We start from the raw sequence: 25,291 nt of genomic DNA, 5'->3' as shown, positions 1-25,291 counted from the left end.
TTTCAAGAAATGAATAGAGCCGAAAGGGCTCTTTCATTCAAGGATAGCAAGATCAACCAGCACTTCACTCACCAAGGAATCTTGCAGAAGTTCATTTTACCATTCGTGGTCTGGTGGGGTGGCAGATGCGAATGTATACTAGGAATAAAGAAACAGAACCTGAGGAACATCTTGGGAAAATCGCTAATAGATAAGGAAACAGAAGCTGCCCCCAATTCTTAAATAACTGTGCAGGATAGCTCTGAAACACTGAAACCACACCACTTTTTAATTGGTGAATGATTGACTATACACTTACCCACATTCCAGTATTATGAAGAATCATCAAAGACAAGCAAGAAAGAGAGAAAAGTTGCAAGGTGATTTCACAATAAGATGGAAGAAAGACTACTTTTTTGAAAGTATCTGCTACATCTACACTCTACAAACCACTGTGAGGTGCATGGCATAGGGTACATCTCATGTACTAGTTATTAGGGTTTCCTTCTGCTCCATTCACATATGGAGCAGGGGCAGAACGATTGTTTGAATACTTCTGTGCATGCAGTAATTATTCTAATCTTACCCTCACAATTCCTTTGTAAGTGATATGTAGGAGATTGTAATATAGTCCTAGAGTCCTCATGTAAAGCCAGTTCTTGAAACTATGTGAGTAGACTTTCTCGGGATAGTTTACATCTACCTTCAAGATTATTATAGTTCTGTCCCTTCAGTGTCTCTGACAGTCCCCCATGGAGCAAACAAACCTGTGAACATTCATACTGCCATTCTGTGTATACGTTCAATATCATCTGTTAGTCCTATTTGATACAGGTCCCAAAGATTTGAACAATATTCTAGAACTGGTTGCTCACAAGGAATTTGTAAGGAATCTTCTTTGTGGACTGATTGCACTTCCCAGTATTCTACCAATAAACTGAAGTCTACCCTTCCTTTACCCACGACTAAGCCTATGTAATCATTCCAACTCATATCTCTCCAAAGTGTTACAACCCAGGTATTTGCATTAGCTGGTCTCGTCTAACAGCGAGTCATTGATATTATGTTTTTTGTTTTGTAAAGAGCACAATCCTAGTTTTCTGAACATTTACAGCAAGTTGCCAATTTTTGCATCTCTCTGAAATCTTATCAAGATCTGACAATGTTTTTTCAGCTTCTTACACATAACCACATCATCTGCAGAATATCTGAGGTTACTATTAATATTATCTGCAAGGTCATTATTATACAACATGAACAGTACCGATTCCAGCACACTTCCCTGGGGCATCACGAAGTGCTGTGCCTTGATAGAAATACGACACATCCTGACTAGGAGACATTGTTCTTTTCCAGGATGAGACACAGCTAAGGCAAATGTGTGAGCGAGCTCACATGACTAAAACAAAAATAGGAAGAGACATGATAGTGTGCAACTTAATTATTTCATCACCTGGAAGGACTAATATCAGTCTGTCTGTGCAGCTGGATAGTACTGTCAAGATTGGCAATGATGGGAATGATGTTGAGGATTGTAAATAAATGCTGTATGATAAAACTCTGAATTGTTATGTATTTGCAATAAGTTTGTATCTTTGACTTTAAAAAACTAATTACAATGAAAACAGTCTCTCACATGTGAATCCACAGCATAATACAACTTATAACATACACAAAAATGATTATAGCTTTGAATAAGTTCTTTCACAAAACAGTGAGATATGAAAAATCATTTAAAAATAATCAGCTTTGAAATATAAGAAGGTATTGCCTAATAGAAAATACTTTAAACCAATTTCAACATGACAGCTGCAGTTTTACAACCTCCATATTTTAAGATATATGAGAAGGGCATCATGTGCAATGAATCAATGAAGATGTTTCCACCATCAATGTTAACACTATCAAGGACTATCTGGAAGTTGTTTAGTGTTTTAAAGCCTATATCATCAGCATAAATTACAACTGCCAAGCACTTTGCTGCTTGAGTTTCAAGGGCACATGATACCTTTTGGAGCCAGCACAGATTTCTCCTTATGGAGAAAAGTACTATTTCTAGCATTGTCATAAATAAGTAGTCATAAGGATGTTACAAACAACAATGTTCATGACAAGTATATGCTTGTCACAATTTGAACTAAACATAGATCATTTATTTATTTCAGAAACGATTCTACTACATTTTTGTCTTCTTGCCTTTCTAAACTTTTATTTCTTCTAATTAATCTTATTCTGATTTCTTTTCTAGCGTACTCACTCATCTTAATACAGCCATCAGGCGTAATAATGTGAGACTTGGGGGTGCACTGATGACAGAAGGAATGAGTCACATTTCAGTGGTGTCGGTGGAGTCTATCAGCAGGACGAGTTTCACTATTCATGGCCTGCACCTCAACAGGTATGGAAAGGGGAGGTTGGCAAAGCTTATAGGTGACAGCATAGGTGTGGGGGTGGGATCACTCATGAGAAAATTCCGGTAGTTGTGGGTGTTAGAGCTGTACCTTTTTTAGATTGAAGTCAGCTGATAGGTATTCCTGCTTACGGGAAAGAAACCACTTTTGACAAAGCTTAGGTATCCGATTAATGAGGGAATTAGTATATTTCATCAAAATATACAAGGTATTAGAGATAAAGTTAGTGAACTGCTTTTAGATGTTGACTCTGAAATTATTGGTATATCTGAACACTTCTTAAATAAGGAGATAATTCAGAGGCTTCCTTTACCAGGATACAGGTTGGTTGGCAGCTTTTCTAGGAGCTCTTTGTGGTGTGGCGGAGTAGCCATGTATGTGAAAAACAATATCCCTTTTGAATCAATTGATGTTTCAAAGTACTGCTCTGAAAAGGTGTTTGAATGTTGTACAGGTGTGGTTAAATTTAGTGGAGCTAAACTTCTTACTGTTGTTATTTATAGATCCCCAGACTCCGATTTCACAACATTTTTGCTAAAGCTAGAGGAAGTTCTTGGTTCACTTTATAGGAAATACAAAAAGTTAGTAATATGTGGTGACTTCAATATTAATTGTATAAGTGATTGAGCAAGGAAAAGGATGCTGGTAGACCACCTCAATTCATATAATCTTATGCAAACTGTATTCTTTCCAACGAGAGTGCAAGGCAACAGTAGAACAGCCATACACAATATTTTTGTTCATTCCTCATTACTAGAAGGGCATTCTCTTAGCAAAAAAGTGAATGGCCTTTTAGATCATGATGCACAAATTTTAACTCTAAAAGATTTTTGTGCTGCAACACATGTTAAATATAGTTATCAACTTTTTAGGAAAGCTGGTCCAGACCTTTGTAAACCTTATCGAGGAACAAGAGTGGCAAGATGTTTATAGTGCTGATATAGTAGACGATAAATATAATTCTTTCCTCAAGACTTTTCTTGTGCTCTTTGAAAGTTGCTTTCCATCAGAACGTTCCAAACAGGGTGCTAGCACACACAGGCAGCCTGAGTGGCTGACTAAAGGGATAAGAATATCTTGTAGAACAAAGTGGCAGTTATAACAAAACATTAGAAACAGTCACAATCTAAATGCGGCAGCCCATTACAAACAGTATTGTAAGGTGCTTAAAAAAGTTATTAGGAACGCAAAAAGTATGTGGTATGCAGATAGAATAGCTAAGTCTCAGGATAAAATTAAAACCATATGGACAGTCATAAAGGAAGTTGGCTCATCTGCAGAGAGAGGTCAAGGATATAGAACCAGTGCGTAGTGGGAGTGTCCGTGTTACTGATAAGTCACATATATGTACAGTATTTAATAATCACTTTCTGAATATAGCAGGTGAACTAAATAGAAACCTAGCCCCAACAGGGAATCATATAGCGCTCGTAGAAAAAAGTGTTCCGAGACTGTTACCTGAAATGCTCCTCCATGATACTGACAAGAGGGAGATTGAGTTAATAATTAAATCACTAAAGACCAAGAACTCTCATGGATATGATGGGGTATCTAGCAGAATACTGAAGTATTGTTCTATGTATGTTAGCCCAGTACTTAGCCATATTGTAACTTTTCCTTTAGGAGTGGTCGGTTTCCTGACCGACTAGGAGACAGGGATATTGTTGACAATTATAGACCTATTTCTATGCCATCGGGGTTTGCTAAAGTTATTGAGAGGGTTGTATATACAAGGTTACTGGAGCATTTAAATTCATGTGATTTGCTGTCAAATGTACAGTTTGGTTTCAGAAATGGCATAAGAACTGAAAATGCTATATCCTCTTTTCTCTGTGAGGTTTTGAACGGATTAAATAAAAGGCTACGAACGTTAGGTGTTTTCTTTGATTTAACAAAGGCTTTTGACTGTGTTGACCACAAAATATTACTGCAGAAGTTGGACCATTGTGGAATAAGGGGAGTAGCTTACAATTGGTTTGCCTCTTACTTTAAGAACAGAAAGCAGAAGGTATTTCTCCACAATATTGATAGTGATAGTGATGTTCAGTCCCAATGGGGCACTGTTAAGTGGGGCGTTTCCCAAGGGTCATTGCCGGGGCCACCGCTGTTTCTCATTTATATAAATGATATGCCTTCTAGTATTACAGGTGATTCAAAAATATTTCTGTTTGCTGATGACACAACCTTGGTAGTGAAGGTTCTTGTGTGTAATATTGAAACAGTATCAAATAATGTAGTTCATGAAATAAGTTCATGGCTTGTGGAAAATAATTTAATGCTAAATCACAGTAAGACTCACTTTTTACAGTTTCTAACTCACAATTCAACAAGAACCGATATTTTGATCAGACAGAATGGGCATATTATAAGCGAGACTGATCAGTTCAAGTTCCTAGGCGTTCGGATAGATAGTAAGCTGTTGTGGAAAGCCCATGTTCAGGATCTTGTTCAGAAATTAAATGTTGCTTTATTTACCATTAGAACAGTATCTGAAATAAGTGACAGTTCAACACGAGAAGTAGTCTATTTTGCATATTTCCATACGCTTATGTCATACGGTATTATTTTTTGGGGTAATTCTTCTGATTCAAAAAGGGTATTTTTGGCTCAAAAACGGGCTGTTGGAGCTATGTGTGGTGTAAGTTCGAGAACCTCTTGTCGACCCCTATTCAATAGTCTGGGAATTCTATTGCCCTCACAGTATATATTTTCTTTAATGTCATTTGTTGTTAGCAATATTAGCTTATTCCCAACAGTTAGCAGCTTTCACTCAGTTACTGCTGCATCCATTTTCAATAAGCTACCACAAGAACTCAAAATTCTTAGCAGTAGCCCAAACGCTTTTAAGTCTAAGCTGAAGAGTTTCCTCATGGCTCACTACTCCTATTCTGTCGAGGAGCTCCTGGAAGGAATGAAAAATTAAGCAAATTCCAGTGTTACATTGTTGATTTTCTTTATTTAAACTTACGAATTGTCTCCTGAGTATGGTTCTTATATTTTATTTTATCTGTTTCCACTATTGCGTTATAATTTCATCCACTGACTTGTTTCATGACCATGGAGGCTTCTCCTTAATGTGGTCCCATGGAACAATAAATAAATAAATAAAATAGGTATTATATAATTTTTATCACTGTATACTGTGTGTGTGTAAAATTATCAACAATAAAATCTCAAAATGCACCATAACTAAATATTCTAAATATTCCAAGTTAACCAATGCTTCTGCTGACTACTCTGTTTGCACTCAAGTTAGATAGATGGCATTCCTCTTATTACCATTCATAAAAACACATTTTACATAGAAATTGGTGAGAGTACAAAACAATTTTTTTAAATCACAAATGATGAAACAAAATTTTGTGGAAATGATTAATATAAAACAAATTTAATCCTGAAAAACTGCCAGTAAAAATGAATAATACACAGTAAACATTTCTCCAATCACAGAATACTTACTAGTCAATAGACCGTCCAGTCTGTAACCACTGCTTAAGAAGATATTCATAATAACTGTCCCCTCGAGCACCTAATGTAATTGGGGCATATACCCTGAAATGCCCTGTATTGGCATTTATAAAGATTGGAACCAACCCTTCCGTTTTTGACAGTCCATGAACATGCTGCGACACTTTTGATGCCAAAACCTAGAAACAGACATTTCATCTATGAATGAAGGGATGCAAAAAATGACAACTTGTAAAAATCTGGACTACTGTAGGTCTTTCAAAGTAAATTTGGTGTCCTGAGAATCACTGTCACAAGTTTACCTTTTTGAGGATTACTGAAGGAGGAAAGGAAAGCAAGGATTGACTCAAAGAAAATTGGAAATGATTTAATTGTAGATTAAAGAATAAAAGAGTCTTACTATAGAGGAATAGAGCAAAAACAGAAACAAAGGGCAAGGTATACTTTTAATGTCACGCAAATAAACATTGCACCTTATGAGAAAAGCAATCTGAGTTTGACAACAGAAAGGAAAGGCAGTAGCAATAGTATGGAGAGGAGATAGAGGGGGATAGAAATACTGAAAATGAAGAGGAAGTATTAATGCAGCAAAAATATTAGAAAAGTTGGATGAGGGGTGGCTGAGTGAGGAAGAAAATGTTGACAAAAAGACAAAAACATGAGTGGAAGCAGTAGGAGAGTGTGGGTGGCAAAGCAAAGAGAGGAGGAGAAATGTGACAACAAGTCAGAGCTGGATAGATAAAATGGAATTGTGGAAGGAATCAGAGAACAGAGGAACATCTAAAGAAGCAATGTAAAATATTTCCATGTGCTGGGAGGAGACAGGTAGTAAAAGGTAGGTACCTGCCATAGTGAAAATTTCCATGAACAGAGTTGTTTGGAATGCCAGTGACATAACACCTAAGCGTTTATTAATTTGTCAGAGCATGTTCTGAGTATTAAGTACTGTTTCCTGAAGGTGTACATTTTCCCAATTTACATCAATGGTAGTGATTTGCTTCCCCAAAAACAAACATTCTACAGAAGATGGCCAATGACAAGTACCTTTTTACACTGAAGTGCCAAAGAAACTGATATAGGCATGTGTATTCAAATACAGAGATATGTAATCAGGCAGAATACAGCACTGTGGTTGACAAAATAGATGTTTGATGCAATTGTTAGATCAATTACTGCTGCTACAATGGCAGGTTATCAAGATTTAAGTGAGTTTGAATGTCGTGTTATAGTCGGCACATGAGCGATGGGACACAACATCTAAGACGTAGTGATGAAGTGGGGATTTCCACCTAGAACCATTTCATGTGTGTACTGTGAATATCAGGAATCTGGTAAAACAGCAAAACTCTGACATCACTGCTGCCGGAAAAAGATCTTGCAAGAAAGGGGCCAACAGTAACTGAAGAGAATCATTCAAAGTGACAGAAGTGCAACTCTTCTGCAAACTGCTGCATATTTCTATGTTGGGCTATCAACAGGCATCAGCGTCCAAAACCACTCAACGAAGCATCATCGATATGGGCTTTCGGGGCCGAAGGCCAACTCATGTAACCTTGATGACTGCATGACACAAAGGTTTAGGCCTCACCTGGGCATGTCGACACCAACATTGGACTGTTGATGACTGTAAACGTGTTGCCTGGTTGGACAACTCTCATTCCAAATTGTATCGAGTGGATGGACATGTATGGGTGTGGAGACAACTTCATGAATCCACAGACCTTAAATGTCAGCAGTGAACTGCTCAAACTGGTGAAGGCTCTGTAATGGTGTCAGGCGTGTGCAGGTGGGAGTAATATGAAATCCCTCATGTGTCTAGATATGACTCCGACAGGTGACACTTATGTAAGCATCCTGTCTGATCACATGCAGCCATTCATGCCCATTGTGTGTTCAGCCAGACTTGGGCAATTCCAACAGGACAGTGTGACACCCCACATGCCCGGAATTCTTACACAGTGGCCCCACGAACATTATTCTGAGTTTAAACACTTCCGCTAGCCACCAAACTCCCCACACATGAACATTACTGGGCATATCTGGTATGCCTTGCAACATGCTGCCCAGAAGAGATCTCCACCCCCTCGTATTCTTACGGATTTATGGACAACCCTGCTGGATTCAGGATTTGGGTTGGGATTGGGTTGTTTGGAGGTTGAGATTGGGTTGTTTGGGGAAGGAGACCAGACAATGAGGTCATCGGTCTCATTGGAATAGGGAAGGACAGGGAAGGAAGTCAGCCGTGCCCTTTAGGAGGAACCATCCCAGCATTTGCCTGAAGCGATTTAGGGAAATCACCGAAAACCTAAATCAGAATGGCCGGATGCGGGAATGAACCGTTGTCCTCCCAAATGCGAGTCCAGTGTGATAGCCACTGCGCCACCTCGCTTGGCGATTCAGGATTTATGGGCAGCCCTTCAGCAATCGTGGTGTCAACTCCCTTCAGCACTACTTCAGACATCAGTCGAACCCATGCCACATTGCGTTGTGGCACTTCTGCACGCTCATGGGGGCCCTACACAATATTAGGCAGGTGTACAAGTTTCTTTGGCACCTCAGTGTATACCTACTGCTACATTTTAAGATGCACAATCCATAATTATACCAAAATGAAGCTGTTGGTGACATTCTATATTGTGATGAAACACTGGAAAATCCAGGATGGGATAATGGCAATATCATGAAAAGGATAGGTTGCTACTCAGCTTATAGAGATGTTGAGTTGCTTCTTTGAAATAGAGGTCAACATCAAGGAAGGTAACTTGTTGGGTTGAGGACGACCAGGACCATGCGAAGCAAATGGGGGAGAAGGCATTGACGTTATGGAGGAATGGGGACAGTGTGTCCTTCCCATCAGTCCAGGTCACGAAGATGTCATCAATGACTCTGAACTAATTGTGGGGTTTGGAATTTCGGGGGGTGGGGGGTGGTGGTGGGGGGTTAGAATGATTGCTCTAGATCAGGAATTCCAAAACAGGAATTCTGTGGAACAAAGTCATTCCATGGGAAGTGAATAAGTGCTCTGCAAAACACTATTAATAACATGGTTTTATTTCTTTTTTGAGGATACTAATTATTTAAAATTTTATTACGATTTCTGTGTTTTTAATTACAGTTTAAAATTGAAAAATACATGACTAAAACAAGATTTTTCTGATTTTTTAGAATTTTGGTTGGTTGCCTGGTTGTGGGATTAAAGGGGCCAGACTGCTAAGGTCATCTGTCCCTTTTCCAAAACTTGAAAACACCCACACAGAACAAAAACGAATAATTTAGACAACAACAGACGACACATCACAAGACAGACAGACAGAGACCTGAAAAAAGGAATTAAAATCACACAGTGTGTGACAGTGGTTGGCCGACCATAGAAACAAAAAAGAAAAAGCCAACCACCGAGACACACATTAAAAACTCAGTCTAAAATTGTAGGCCAAAGGCCAGAATCAACATAAAAAACATAACAAAAACTCAGATTAAATGATAAAAAAACCCTGCCCGAATAAAATGCAAAACTAAGCCTGCCATGGCAGAGTCATCTGCTAAAAGGGCAGGGAGCATATCAGGCAGCGCAAATGTCTGCCTGAGCACACTTAAAAAGGGGACAGGCCAACAAAATGTGGACCACCGTCAAGGCCGCCCCGCAGCAACATAGAGGCGGGTCCTCACGACGCAGTAAATAACTGTGCGTCAGCCGGGTGTGGCCAATATGGAGCCAACGAAGGACAACTGAGTCGCTGCGAGTGGCTCGCATGGAGGAACGCCACACAGTCGTCGTCTCCTTGATAGCACGGAGTTTATTGGGAGTTGTCAGAACTGCGCAAAAACTTTGCAGACGATGACTGCTCGCAAATCAGCCTCCGGGAGGCCAATTTCCAGAGATGGTGTACTGGTGGCCTCTTTCGCCAGGCAGTCTACATGTTCATTGCTGGGTATCCCAACATGACCTGGGGTCCACACTAAGACCACAGAGTGGCCGCAACGGGCAAGAGCATGGAGGGACTCCTGGACAGCTATCACAGGACGAGAGAGAGGGAAACACTGGTCAATAGCTTGTAAACTGCACAGGGAGCCGCTACAGATAACGAAGGACTCACCTGGAGCGGATATACTCTAGGGCACGAAAGATGGCAACCAGCTTCAGCAGTGAAAACGCTGCAGCCAGCCGGCAATGATCGTTGTTCATAATGGTCCCCTACAGTTAAAGCATAACCGACACGACCAGCAACTATTGAACCGTCAGTGTAAAACACACCAGAGCCCTGATACGTGGCTAGGATGGAATAAAAGTGGCAGCGGAAGGCCTCCGGCACTGTGCCAAATCGAGCCGAAGGCAAGGGCAGGGCACACACCACGGGGGTGTACGCAGAGGGGCCCGGAAAGGAGGTGGAAGAGGGAAAACCCCAAGCCTGGAGAGAAGCCCCGACCGGGGCCGACGTTCTGGGAGATGGACAACTGACTGTTGGAACAGAAGATGATAGTTCAGATGCCCGGGCAAGCTACAAACATGCGTAGCATAAGCGGCCAGTAAACGTTGGCGCCGTAACCGCAGTGGAGGGACACCTGCCTCCGCAAGTATGCTGTCCACACGGCTGGTCCAGAAAGCACCAGTGGCAAGTCGGATCCCGCTGTGAAGAATTGGGTCCAGTACCCGCAACACAGATGGGGATGCTGAACCATAAGCCAGGCTCCCATAATCCAGATGGGACTGGATTAATGCCAGGTAGAGCCGTAACAGGGTAGAGAGGTTGGCGCCCCACCTGGTGTGGCTCAAGCATCGCAGAGCATTAAGATGCCACCAACACATCTGCTTAAGCTGCCAAATATGTGGGAGCCAAGTCAACCGGCCATCAAAAACCACACCCAAAAAACCAATGTGTCTCCACCACAGCAAGAAGTTCGCCAGCAAGATAAAGTCACGGCTCAGGGTGAACTGTTCGTCGCCGGCAGAAATGCATAACGCAGATCTTGGCAGACGAAAACTGGAAGCCATGCACGACAGCCAAAGACTGAGCATTATGGATAGCCCCTGTAGCTGACGTTCAGCAGCTGCAATGTCAGCGAGCCCGTTAATTGCATGAAAATTGGCAGTGGATCCCGAAGACCCCAACCATGAAGCATAGTGGGGATGTCATGATGCCATGTCATATCGTACGCCTTCCGCATGTCAAAAAAGATAGCGATGAGGTGCTGACGGTGGGCAAAGGCCGTACAGATGGCTGACTCCAGACTCACCAGATTGTCAGCAGCAGAGAGGCCTTTACGGAACCCACCCTGAGACGGAGCTAGAAGGCCCCAAGACTCGAGTACTCAATTCAACCGCCGGCTCACCATGCATTCGAGCAACTTGCACAGAACGTTGGTGAGGCTAATGGGGCAGTAGCTATCCACCTCCAATGGGTTATTGCCAGGTTGCAAAACGGAGATAAAAATACTTTCCTGCCATTGCGACGGAAACGCCCCCTGGACCCAAATACGGTTGTAAAGGTCGAGGAGGAGTCGCTGGCAGTCCACTGAGACGTGTTTCAGCATCTGACAGTGGATGCGATCCGGCCCAGGAGCTGTATCAGTGCAAGCGGCTAGGGCACTGTGGAATTCCCACTCAGTGAATGGGACATTGTATGATTCAGGACGGCGCGTGTGAAATGAAAGGCTCCAATGGAGTGGAAAGCCAGTGGGTAATTCACAGATGCGGAACTGAGAGCAAAATGGTCTGCTAAGCGGTTGGCAATTATGTTGGAGTCAGTACAAATTGCTCCATTCAGTGAGAGCGCAGGGAAGCTGACAGGGGTCCGATAGCCATAGAGGCATTGAATCTTTGCCCAGTCCTGCGATGGAGAGAGATGGAGGCCAATGGTGGAATCATACCGTTCTCAGCACTCTAGCTTTTGTTGGCGAATGATGCGGCGGGCCTGCGCACGGAGCCATTTAAAGGCGACAAGGTTTTCGAAAGAGGGATGCCGCTTGTGACATTGGAGCGCCCACCTGTGATCTTTAATCACCTTGGCGATCGCTGGCAACCACCAAGGCACAGTCCTCCGCTGAGGGGACCCAGAAGAACTGGGAATGGCAGATTCTGCGGCAGTAACGATGCCGGGGGTGACTGAGTGAACCACCGTACCAATGGTTTCATGAGAAACAGGTTCAATAACGGCAATGGAGGAGAACAAGTCCCAGTCAGCCTTATTCATAGCCCACCTGCAAGAGCGCCCAGAAGACTGACGCTGTGGCAGGGACAGAAAGATCGGAATGTGGTCACTACCACATACGTCGTCATACACACTCCACTGAACATACGGTAAGAGGCTAGGGCTGCAGATCAAAAGGACAATGGCAGAGTACGTGCCATGTGCCACACTGAAATGTGTGAAGGCACCATCGTTTAATAGGGAGAGGTTGAGCTGTGACAATACGTTCTCTACGATGGCGCCTCGACCTGTTGCCACTGACCCACCCCACAGAGGGTTATGGGCGTTGGAAGTCGCCCAGTAACAGGAAAGGTGGCAGCAATTGGGCTATCGGCACCACCACGAAATGCTGCGGGACATCATCATCCGGTGGAAGATAGAGACTGCAGACAGTAACAGCCTGTGGCATCCACACCCGAACAGCGACAGCCTCTAAAGGTGTTTGTAGAGGGACAGACTTGCTGTGAAGAGAGTGAAGGACATAGATGCAGATGCCACCAGACACCCTTTCATAAGCTGCCCGGTTCTTATAATAACCCCGATAGCCACAGAGGGTGGGGGTTCGCATTGCTGGAAACCAAGTTTCTTGTAGAGCAATACAGAGGAAAGGGTGAAGGGTGATGGCTGAGAAGTTGTCGGAGCTCAGATAGATAGAGGAAGAAACCGCTGCAGTTCCACTGGAGGATGGTGTTGTCCATGGCTGAGAAAGGCGTGAAGGGACTGGGAAGGCAGTTTATGCCACTTGCTCACTAGCTGCCACCGATTCAGTACCCGCGCGAGTGACATCCATGGCGTCTGAGGGACCGGCGAGATCCAGGTCTTCAGCAGACGCCAGAATCTCGACCTCGTCCTCAGACGCTGAGCTTGTAGGAAGCAGTGGGACGGATGCCACCGCAATGTCGGGATTCTTGGGAACCTTTTTCTGTTTCTGCTTCTCTTGCTGTGCCTTCGGTGGTTCAGGCTGGGAGGACTTCCCTGGGTCAGTCTCAGGGACGGACGACGACTGTGAGGCCCTAAGACCAGTGACCAGTGGTTGTTTCAGCCACTTGCGGGTGTCCGCTTTTCTGCAGGTCGGAACATGTGAAGGGAGGTCCCCAAGGGACCCCTTCCTGGCGAGAAGAGCCGAAGAAGTCTTACGCTTCTCCGGCTGAGAAGGGGGAACTGATGTCCCCGATGGTTGGGAGGGTGTTGCTCCTGAAGTAGATGGAGCAGGAGCAACAAAAAGTGAAGTGTCCCCCACCATCAAGGGGGCAGGTATGGTCCTCTGGCTCTGAGAGCTGACGGTGTGTGGTGCAGCTATGGGAACTGTAGCAGGAGTGACAGTGGTGGCAAAAAGAGGACGTTATGCATACTGGATGAAGTCGTTCAAATTTCCGCTTAGCCTCAGTGTAGGTCAGTCGATCCAGGGTCTTGCATTTCATTATTTTCCGTTCTTTTTGTAGAAACTTACAGTCGGCGAGCAAGGGGGATGGTGCTCTCCGCAGTTGACACAGATGGGAGGCGGAGCACATGGAGTATCAAGATGGGATGGTCGACCACAATCGCGAAATATGAGGCTGGAAGCACAATGGGAAGACATATGGCCAAACTTCCAGCACTTGAAGCACCACATCGGGGGAGAGAGATATGGCTTGACATCACAATGGTACACCATCACCTTCACCTTCTCAGCTAATGTGTCACCCTCGAAGGCCAAGATGAAGGCACCGGTGGCAACTTGGTGATCCCTCGGACCCTGGTGGACACGCTGGACAAAATGGACACCTCGTTGGCGCGCAGCTCGTCATCGGACTGTAAAAGAAGGTCTCTGTGGAAAATAATGTCCTGGACCATATTTAAGCTTTTATGCGGGGTGATAGTAACAGAAACATCCCCCAGCTTCGTACAAGCAAGCAAGGCAGAGGACGCTGTTTTTATTAAGACTGACCCTGACCGCATTTTGGACAAGCCCTCCACCTCCCCGTACTTGTCCTCTAAATGTTCTAAGAACTGAGGCTTCACGGACACAAAGGATTCCCTATCAGCTCTGGTACAGACGAGATACCGGGGCGAATACCTTTCGCTGCCATTCATAGCCTTTCATTCCTCCCACGATGTGGCCAGGGAGGGGAACGATTTGGGGTCATACACATTAGCCTTAAAGTGAGCTTTTGAACGCTTAGAGACTGCTGGTGGCTGGCCACCAGCAAGAGAAGATGTGCCACACTTCATTGTGTGTCATCCACCCTGATGCCACCTACTCCGACCAAGGGCCCTCCCCACGGGCGCCACCCAGCCACAGCAAAGGCCACTTGGCAGGATGGCCATTGCCGGGAGTCCTGATGCCCCAGGGAGAAGGGCATCTACTCCTTGGCATATGTGAGGAGTTAATGGCACAGGCATCAGTAGAGCGATCACTGTGTTGTCAGGGGGCTACAACCAACAGGGTACATGGCAGCCCCACCACAACGGACTGGCTACCGTGCTGGATTTTAGGTGACATGTAGTCCATGGTCACCATCAGTGCAGAAAGTGGCACTGCACATTGCATGGTGGAAAGTGCACGTGGGAACGGATCCATGCCCAAGAGACGGAGAGCGGGCAGGACTGCAATGCAATGATGAATAAGCTGGCGAAAAGTTCTCAATGGAAGATGGACACAGTGCACCAAGTAAGGTGCTCTTCCCCAATCGGTTCGCTCTTTGCAAAAATTTGGAGATATGGAGGTCAAACCTGACAGGGGACCATCACATAAGGTCGAAAAGTTTGAGACTTCTTTTAGTCGCCTTGTACAACAGGCAGGAGTACTGCGGGCCTATTCTAACCCCTGAACCTACAGGGGGGTTTAGAATTTTATCAAACTTCAAAATAAACAAGGTGTTCCATTAGAGTAGCATGAGTCTCAAAGTTTTCTGTCATAGGAAATGTTTGGGAACCCCTGCTCTAGATGGCCCATGAATAGGTTGGCATAGGATGGTGGCATGCAGGTGCCCATCACTGTAACAAGGACTTGTTTGCAGGTGGATGCTTCAAAGGTGAAGTAATTGTGGGTGTGGATATAACTGGTCATGGTGACCAGGAAGGAAGTTGTAGGTCTGAAGTCAGTTGGGTGTTGGGAAAGGTAGTGTTGAATAGCAGCAATGTCATGGACATTGGGATGTTAGTGCAGAGTAATGTGGCATCAATAGTTATGCACAGGGGATCATGTAGTAAAGGAACAGGAAATGTGGAGTCGGTGTAGGAAACTGTTGGTATGTTTTATATAGGAGGGTAGATTAGGTTGAAGGTTTAGTCCATTAGAGCAGAGGTTATCTCAGTGGGGGCACAGCAACTGGGGCACAATGGAGCATCGTAAGTGATTTTTTTTTAAAAAGCATGTTGAAGGTAAGAATGCGGGCTACAGTAGGTGTGAGGGGAGAAACAGACTCAGGTGAGAGGTTCTGGGATGGGCCGGATTTGAGGAGAGACTGGAGATCTTGATGTAACATTGGTTTCCATGTTGAAGGATTTGGGGAATGAGGTGAGGCAAGGTTTGAGGTTATCAAATAAAATAAAATAAAATAATTTTATTTTTTATTTTTACATATTTGAAATGCCCTCTATTTCCTGCATAAAACAGTTTTTGTTTCATATAAATACGACAATTATTTCAAGAGTTACGATGGTTTTCATGACGCTCTGTGAGATCTGGAATTTAAATGCCACACCTTCTTTTTTGCACCAAAATGATAATACACAGATTTCTTTTATTCCTTGTATATTATTTCCTGCTTCTATTTCTAAATTAGAATTCATTGGGAATGTCAAGAAGAGAATCAAGTTCAGGTTGAGAAGATTATTAAAAGAAAAGCCAAAAATAGTACTGGAAGAGGGTAAGAAGGTAGGAGGTAAAGGTAGCCTGACAAATGTTGAAATAGATAGGTTACAGAATTATTATGGCTTGGCCAGAAGCAGAAATGTTGGGAATGTAGAAAAACACGAAAAAAAGCTGTATGAGCTAGGTTTCTCTATAAGTTTTCCACAAATGAAAACCCCCAGCACTATCTTTGCACAAATGATCTTGACGCTTGGTACAAGTACAGGAGAAGTGCAACGTATGACCACAAACATTCTTTACCTGCAGCAGTAATGAATGAAATGAAATCTATATTTAGAGCTCTTTGCAAAGATAGAAATGCAAAATTTAAATGAATGTGTGGATTCTGTCATCTGGACCCGGTTACCAAAAACTGTATTTGTTCAGATTACAACCATCAAATTTGATGTTTATGAAGCTACTGTATGCTTTAATGATGGTGTAACAGAAAAACTGGATGTTTTGGAAGTACTGGGCATACAATCTAGTGAAAATACTGCAAAATTCTTGGTGCAAATGTGTAAAGAGAGAAACTCAAAGCAGAGACTGTTTTTTTTTTATAATGCACAAAAGAAGCTAGACAGGAAAGAAGAGGCACCAAGAGAAGAAAAGAAGATCAGTATGATTCAGATGATGCTCAGCACAATAATATTAGTAGTAAGCATTTCTCATCAATAACTATACTAAAACTACAATATTAAACTTTAAACAGGCTTTTCTTAAAACTACATTTTTTGACTTTCTGGTATCATTATTTTCTAAACTAATTGTGTTGGAAATATGAAATTTGGTCAATTTGTACTCAGGATGGTAATAAGTTTTACAATTAAATTGAGGACCACCAACCCAACAAACTGTTTATAATAATTAATGTACTAAAAAATGTGAAATTTTATTACTGAAAGATTAAATTTTTTTTTTTTTTTTCAAATCCATTAGAGGTATTCTGTTTATTTTACTTGTAAACACAGGCATACATGTTAATATATTCCATAAAAATTTCAATTTTAACACAGTTATTTTGCAAAGTGTGCCAAATTTGTAGTATTGGCAGAATAGGGGTAAAAATTTCCTTCCATCTCCCCTTCACAGGTGGTGATTTGGAGGCAATTGGGGTGGATCAGGGGCTGAGTATGACATTGGCTTCGAGTTGAGGCTGACTGGTGGTAAAAAAGTGTTTCCACTGTAGGAACTGGGAGAAGGAGAAAAGGCCTTTGAAAAGTGGAGAATGACTGAATTTGAGAGAGGGGCAAAAAGCAAGGCCTCTGAAAAGTGCTGATAATTCTCTTCAAGACAGCCGTTCACTGACCTCCATCCCACATTATCATCCTTTTATTTTTCTCTTTGAACTCATTGTGTTTTCATGCAGTTTTTAGTTTGTTTTCACCTTTCACTATTGACTTCACCTTTCTCCCACTCATTTGTTCTGTCTTTTTGGTGATTTTTTACCATGTATTTTATGTACATTGTTCAATAAAAGTTTGGAATACTATAGTAAAATGTATTCTATGACAGTAGAGGTTTCGCTGACCAAGGCACTTCATGCATTATCCAGTTAGAACCCATATACTGGACGGTGCTTACGACTGGCATGTTTTGCTGCCATTTCCTAGTCATGTAAACACACCACCCCCACAGCAGCATTCTGCGAGCAGTCCAGTAACAACAACAGCTTTATTCACTTTGTGTTCAGCACTGCAGTAACATGCCACATAGAAGTATACAATTAGGATTGTGGCTTTACCTTCAGCAGGTCACACACAGCAGGATGTTGCCAGCTGGTTACATGTCACTCAAAGTGGTGTGTCCAAGGTGTGGAGAAAGCAGAGAGAGATGCGAAATTTGAATGATAGATCTCGCAGTGATCATCCTCATATGGCAACACCAATGCAGGATTGTTTCCTGCAACTGTCGGCTTGCAGGTGCCCAACATCAACTGCCAGAAATAACTTCTCTTGAGCAACAGGAATTTGTATCTTAGACCAAACAGTGCATAGAATATTGCACCAGGGTGGTCTTCATTCCAGAAGACCAATGACAAGTTTTGCACTCAACCAATGGAGCCAACACAATCGAAGGACCTGGGCTCTTGTATATCATCACTGGGCCACAGAAGAAGGGAGTAATGCCACGTTTGCTCATAGACCAGGATTAGTTTGTGATTGGACACTAAACGTGTTAGGGTTTGGATACATGCTAGAAGACACCAGGAATGCCGATATGTTCAGGAGATCCATCCATTTGCAGGTTTGAGTGTAATGTTCTGGACGGCAATAATGCTGGGACAGCTAATCATTCTAATTCCCTTCTATGGCAATTTGACTGGTTCCCGATATCTCCAAAAGGTCCTACAAATGATTGTAAGGGCCTACAGACATGCAGTTGGTGACAACTTCATCCTAGTCAATGACAATGCGAGACCGCACCGTACTCTAGCAGTGTCTTGGTATCTTCAAAGATATAACATCAACCAAATGCATGGGCCAGTAAAGACACGAATGCAATTAAGCATGTATGAGACTTGTTGAAGGTGGCCATTTCACAGTGTCTGAATCCACTTGACAGTCTTCAGGACACCTCGCTAAAGTTGCCATTGAGGAGTGAGACCTCATACCCCTTGATAAACTTGATGGTCTCATACGGAGCACGTCTCACAGAGTGGAAGAACTCATCCATCTGGAGTGGGTCATGACAAAAGACTGATGATAATAAAAAGATTTTCACTCATTTGATTTGTAAGATGTACATTTTGGAGAGAGCCTTTTTTTTGTAACTAACCAAAATCATTCTTGTTTTCAGAAGGAACTATGTTTATTTTGTTAATGAAGTATTGTACAAATCTCAGTGAATGTATTATAAGAAGTCATTATAGTAAACTCTACGACATTCCAAACTTTTGTTGCAATGTGTATTTCTACAAGTCTTTTTGAACATATTTTTACGTAATTTATGAATTTTTACTCATGTTTTATTCTCCACCATAGATCTTCACTCCTTCCATCTGTGGCAATACAGAGGAGTTCCCTTATCCCTTGCCAAAACCCAATCCCACATATTGATCCTGCATTGTTGCTAAGCTCATGGAATACCCCCGAATGGCCTTACTATCAAATTACCCATCTCTGGCTGCAACCCTACCTTCCCCAATGACCTCCAGTTGTTCAAATTCTGCCAGTCAACACCCTTCACCAGCCCAGTCCTGCAGGACAATGTAAATTAAATCATGGCCAAACCTCCTTGAAATGCCTCCCATTCATCCACAATATTCTCCTTCTCTCACTTCGAAACTCTTGTTCTCCAGGCAATACAACAGCATCTGCACCACCACCTCAAAATACTCTCCCACCTGTTCACTTCCCACTCACATCTTGGACTACCATATTCACCACCTCTACAACAGACTCCATATTTCCCCTACAATACCCCTTGCAGACCTACTACATTTACCAAACCCTCAAAAACTCCCTCCCACTGCCATACAGAATCCAGAAGCTAGATTGACCCGAAACGCAGTCACAGGATAATTTTGTTTGAGAAGTTCATAATTTTACACTTCTGTATGTTAAAAGCAAGTGGGCAATCTTTGCAAATTTCAGTGAGTATTTCTGCAGTTATTTTCAGACAGTACATCATATGTAACAGCACTGTCTGTGAAAAGTCTGAGGTTGCCATTAATATTGTCATCCAAGACATTAATATAAAACTTGAAAAACCAGGTTACTGAAATGCTTCTCTGGGGGAAGCCTGAAGTTACTCCTACTTTTATCAATGACTCTTCCATGCTCCACACTGCCCACCAAAGAAATCCTCAATCCTGTCATGAATTTTTGAAAATATGATCGTACTTTTGTTAATAAATATTGGTGTGGTACTGAGCTGCGAGCTTTTTAAAGTTAAGATGTACTCCATTCACTTGATTTCCTGGATGCACAGCTTTCATGATACCAACTGAGATAAGCACCAAGTCTTATCAGAATCGATGCTGGTTGGCATCACTCTGTTTCAGATAGCCATTACATTTGAGCTCAGAACATGTTCTAGAATCCTGCAATACATGGACATCAATGAAACTGGACAGTAGTTTTGTGGATCACTTCTGTTACCCCTCTTGTAGACAGTTGTGACTTATGATCCACCAATGAACACAGTTCTTTATGCAAGAAACCTATAGTGTTAAATAATTAATATGGGAGCAAACTCAGTGGCAAATTGTATATAGAATCCGACATGGATCCCATCTGGCCCTGGAGCCTTGTCCAATTTTAGCTGTTTATCAACACCACTGAACCAGTAACTGTATTACTTATATTTGCAGTGGTGTGAGAAGCAAATTGGGACAGTACATCTAAGCACGGGAAAATTTGAAAATGGAACTCAGAATTTCTGCTTCTGCTAACTTCAATTTCTGTTTCGTTTTGTCTTATCTTGTCCATGAGTGTCAGGACTTCAACTTTGGTGACACAATTAGATTTTGTATGATTAGAATAATTTGGATTTTGTGAGAGTGCTTGTAACAAGAGTCTGCCATAGTAGACACTGAAGTTTTTGCACATTGCCCTTTTGATGTCCAAATGTGTTTCTCTCAATATGTCTCCATCTAAGGTACTTTGGTTTATTTTAGACATATTATGCAGAAATCTGTTTCTCTAGAAGTTTATTTGCAGTGACTGTATACCACAGTGTCCCTCTCATATGAACTGTTTTACCTGGAACGTATTTATTGACTGTATGGTCTGTTATACTTGTCACAGTTCTCCTTCGCATAAGTAAATGTTTTGAAATCCTCTGAGATGTGACATGACTGCCTCTTTATCTAAGTTACTAAATATTTTTATTAAATATGCACGTCTGCCTACTTGTTATAGCTGTCCTTTGCACTTTAGAAATTATTGTTGCTACAATTGCCTCATGGTCACTGATACCAATTTCAATATCGGCATCTCCAAAAAGGTTGGGTCTATTTGTTGCCATTATGTCTAATATATTTCCATCATGTGTGGGGCCCTGGACCAACTGTTTAAAGGACCACACCCAAGTATATCTCAGGCTGCAATGTTTCAAGATGGGTGAGCCATCTATCACTTGAAAATGGGATTAGTTTTGTTTGAGAACAACATATGGATGCCTCACTACCTGCTGAAAGGTGCTGCCCTCTATCATCAGTTTACAAGAGTACTTCAATAGATGCAGTAGCAAGCATAAGAGCTGCTGTTGCAACTGACAGATTCGTATATATACTCATTAGGTTTTGATGTTTTCTGTAATTCCGCTACAAAGATGTGACGTTTGAGTGAGTGAGTAAGTAACAAAGTTTGGAAACTCCAGATTAAGAATTGGATTGTAGGGAGAAATATCTGAGTTAGAAAAGTCAGCAGAAACTGGTGAAGGGCCCTTCTAGAAAGGCATAGCTGTGGTTCAAGAAACTGTTCCTAGTGCAATAAGCTTGTAGGAGTACACTTTTCTGACAAAATTGCTGCTGTTGAAATGAAGTAGTGCTGAACACTGGTTTGCAAGATGTGTTCAGAGAAGATGAAAACAATCTACTGGCAAAGCAAGCTAGAAATAAACAAGTTGATATTGCCCTAATTGCAACATGCTTCTCTTGATGCCTGAATGTTTCAGACCTTTCAATACAAAAGCCAGTTACATATAAAATTGCTTATTGTAAAATCTGTAATCTGTAATCTGCTAGAGTCTAGCAAAAGAACTGACTGAATGGTGGACCCAACACAATATCAGCACGTCAATAGCAGCCTAAGTAACAACGACGTGCAACAAACTTTCGAAACAAACCTGTAAACAGGTCAAGTCCAAGCCACAATCCAAATTGAGATCAAAGAGGAAAACCAATACCAAAGTGAAGTCATAAAAAAGAAGTGAGTAGTACTGTGGAGATAGTAACAAATGTTATCAGATGAAGTATGTTACTGACTGATCAGTTGAGGTTTAACAGTATTTGTGCCAGCCACAAGGGATACTACTGGCCATTGTGTTCATGTTGCAAGATGGTGGTGCACTCACTAGGTGAGTGCAGTTCTTTCACAACACTGCCCTCTATCATCCATCGAGCTGGGTTTGCTTGTTTGCTTCGGCAAGCATTCAACTTCCGCCCTATACCAGATAAGTAATAGGATTTATTTACTTTTAAATGTATCTATCAGTAGTTTTTATAGTAGAAATTTCTAGCAGAATGTGAATACTTAATAATAAGGAGACCACTCACCACTGAAAACCACAAGTTTGAGTCACTGACAGTAACACACAATACAGCAATACTTGTTAGCTTTTTTGAGGCTACACTACTCAGTGCACCATCACACACCCGTGTGTATGTGTGTGTATGTGTGTGTGTGTGTGTGTGTGTGTGGGGGGGGGGGGGGGCATGCACATGAATGCTCCAGCTCGAGAAAGGATTTATTCCAAAGGAAGCAAGTTCGTGTTCTCTCTCTCTCTCTCTCTCTCTCTCTCTCTCTCTCTCTCTCTCTCTCTCTCTCTCTCTCTCTCTCTCCCTCCCTCCCTCCCTCCCTCTCTCCCTCTCCCTCTCGTGTCCCTTGTCGAGAACTTGATATGTTTGCTTTTTGGTGAGTTGTCTCCTGTACTTCTGAAATATAAACAGTATTTGTAATTTCACATTGTGAAGGTAAGTAGTTATCAGCCATTCTGTATTCTAGTAATATTACAATTTTCTCTAGTTAATTTTACTTTTTACGCAAATGTTTGCACTTCATATACAGCTGAACATAATTCACAAGCACTGAATGCTAACAAAGTCATTAACAGTCAAAGAATTTTCAGAAAAATAAGGATATTTGCCATACCTCAAACCTTGTATCACCTGTACTTCTACTGAGATCTCTGAATTCTAATTGTATAGTTGTAACTTCTGATGTGCTGCTGTCAGGACTCCATTTGGGTGAATGTGCCTTATGGGTAGCTAAATTGACATCAGAATATGGTACTCCGGATTCAGTTGAGAAACATGGTAATAGTCTTGTCCCCAAGTCTACCTGCAAGAATTAATCTGAATTAATACTCTCTACATGTGATCAACATCTGTTTAAGGAGGTTACTACCTGCATAACAAAGACATGATTATTTGAAAATGTTCAAGGCATAAGTGTCAAATTAAACTAAGAAATCGGCTAACAGTCTGAAAGGTATCACAACAACTTAATTCAGTGGCATATACAGACATCACAATACATTTAATACGTAGTCTTTCTTAAGGTGATATTTCCTTTTGTTCCTCCGGCATACAGTCCAATCCACCAAGTCCTTCAGTTAGGAATTTTTACAGCATATTTTAAACATACTGTACAAGTGAATGACACTGATCATGCACATCATTGTAAGTCACTGTCCATTAAGTTTGTGATACACAAATTTCAGGTGGGTTTCAAGACAGTTAATAACATAAATAAAAATAAAAGTTCCACAATGGTGAACATGAAAAATTAAAAACTACATCTACATCCATACTTTGGAAGCCATCTTATGGTGTGTGGCACAGGATGTGTACCACTGTCCATGTGAGCTCAAATTTCTGTAACTTCACCTTCATGTTCTTTCTGCGAGATCTATGTAGAAATAAGCATTACCCTAGTGACTCTTCTAAGAAAGTATGCTCTCAGAACTTAAACAGTAAACCACTCCTTGTTGAGCAGCATCTCTCTTGTAGCATCTGCCATTGGAGCTGGAAGGACATCTCTGTGAAACATTCATGCTTAGTAAATGAACCTGTAACAAACTTACCTTCTCTTCTTTGAATCTTTTCTGTTTCCTCTATGAATCATATCTAGTATGAGCAATATTTCAAGCACTGGTTAAATGAGAGTTCTGTGAGATACTTCCTCACTGGGCTGACTATGCTGTCCGAGGAGTCTTCCAATGAATGTCAGTCTGGCATCTGCTTTCCCTATGATTATTTTTATGCTATTTTTATACTTTCAATCATTCCATAGACATACACACAGATGTTGTTGTTGTGGTTTTCAGTCCTGAGACTGGTTTGATGCAGCTCTCCATGCTACTCTATCCTGTGCAAGCTTCTTCATCTCCCAGTACCTACTACAACCTACATCTACATCTATATCCTTCTGAATCTGCATAGTGTATTCATCTCTTGGTCTCCCTCTATGATTTTTACCCTCCATGCTGCCCTCCAGTACTAAACTGGTGATCCCTTGATGCCCCAGAACATTTCCTACCAACTGATCCCTTCTTTTAGTCAAGTTGTGCCAAAAACTCCTCTTCTCCCCAATTCTATTCAATACCTCCTCATTAGTTATGTGACCTACCCATCTAATCTTCAGCATTCTTCTGAAGCACATTTCAAAAGCTTCTATTCTCTTCTTATCCAAACTATTTATCATCCATGTTTCACTTCCATACATGGCTACACTCCATACAAATACTTTCAGAAATGACTTTGTGACATTTAAATCTATACTCAATGTTAACAAATCTTTCTTCTTCAGAAACGCTTTCCTTGCCATTGTTAGTCTACATTTTATAACCTCTCCACTTCTACCATCATCACTTATTTTGCTCCCCAAATAGCGAAACTTATTTACTATTTTAAACGTCTCATTTCCTAATCTAATTCCCTCAGCATCACCCGACTTAATTCAACTACATTCCATTATCCTCGTTTTGCTTTTGTTGATGTTCATCTTATACCCTCCTTTCAAGACACTGTCCAATCCGTTCAATTACTCTTCCAAGTCCTTAGCTGTCTCTGACAGAATTACAATGTCATCGGCAAATCTCAAAGTTTTTGTTTCTTCTCCATGGATTTTAATACCTACTCTGAACTTTTTTTTTGTTTCCTTTACTGCTTACTCAATATACAGATTGAATAGCATAGGGGAGAGGCTAAAACCCTGTCTCACTTCATTCCCAACCACTGCTTCCCTTTCATGTCCCTCGACTCTTATAACTGCCAACTGATTTCTGTACAAATTGTAAATAGCCTTCCGTTCCCTGTATTTTACCCCAGCCACATCCAGAGTTTGAAAGAGTATTCCAGTCAACATTGTCAAAAGTTTTCTTTAAGTCTACCAATGCTAGAAACATAGGTTTGTCTTTCCTTAATCTTTCTTCTAAGATAAGTCGTAGGGTCAGTATTGCCTCACGGAGTCCAAACTGATCTTCCCTGAGGTCGGCTTCTACCAGTTTTCCCATTTGTCTCTAAAGAATTCGCATTAGTATTTTGCAGCTGTGACTTATTAAACTGATAGTTTGGTAATTTTCACATCTGTCAACACCTGCTTTCTTTGGGATTGGAATTATTATATTCTTCTTGAAGTCTGAGGGTATTTCGCCTGTCTCATACATCTTGCTCACCAGATGGTAGAGTTTTGTCAGGACTGGCTCTCCCAAGGCCGTCAGTAGTTCTAATGGAATGTTGT

At 41.8% G+C, this 25,291-nt stretch overlaps 1 protein-coding gene across 1 annotated transcript in view; it reads right to left on the bottom strand.

The window, feature by feature from the left end:
* Positions 1 to 25,291, bottom strand: part of LOC126267052 (endoplasmic reticulum mannosyl-oligosaccharide 1,2-alpha-mannosidase) — a 112,502-nt gene that overhangs the window by 15,159 nt on the left and 72,052 nt on the right. Inside the window, exons 6-7 of the mRNA XM_049971890.1 lie at positions 22,700 to 22,888; positions 5,850 to 6,037 (exon numbers count right to left, since the gene is read on the bottom strand). Of these exons, the coding sequence (XP_049827847.1) occupies positions 5,850 to 6,037; positions 22,700 to 22,888 (377 nt within the window). The remainder of the gene's footprint in view (positions 1 to 5,849; positions 6,038 to 22,699; positions 22,889 to 25,291) is intronic.

Source organism: Schistocerca gregaria, chromosome 4 (genome assembly GCF_023897955.1).
Source record: "Schistocerca gregaria isolate iqSchGreg1 chromosome 4, iqSchGreg1.2, whole genome shotgun sequence".
NCBI classification, from domain to species: Eukaryota; Metazoa; Arthropoda; class Insecta; order Orthoptera; family Acrididae; genus Schistocerca; species Schistocerca gregaria.
Note: the sequence above shows the minus strand (reverse complement) of the source record. Positions and strands in the feature narration are given on the sequence as shown.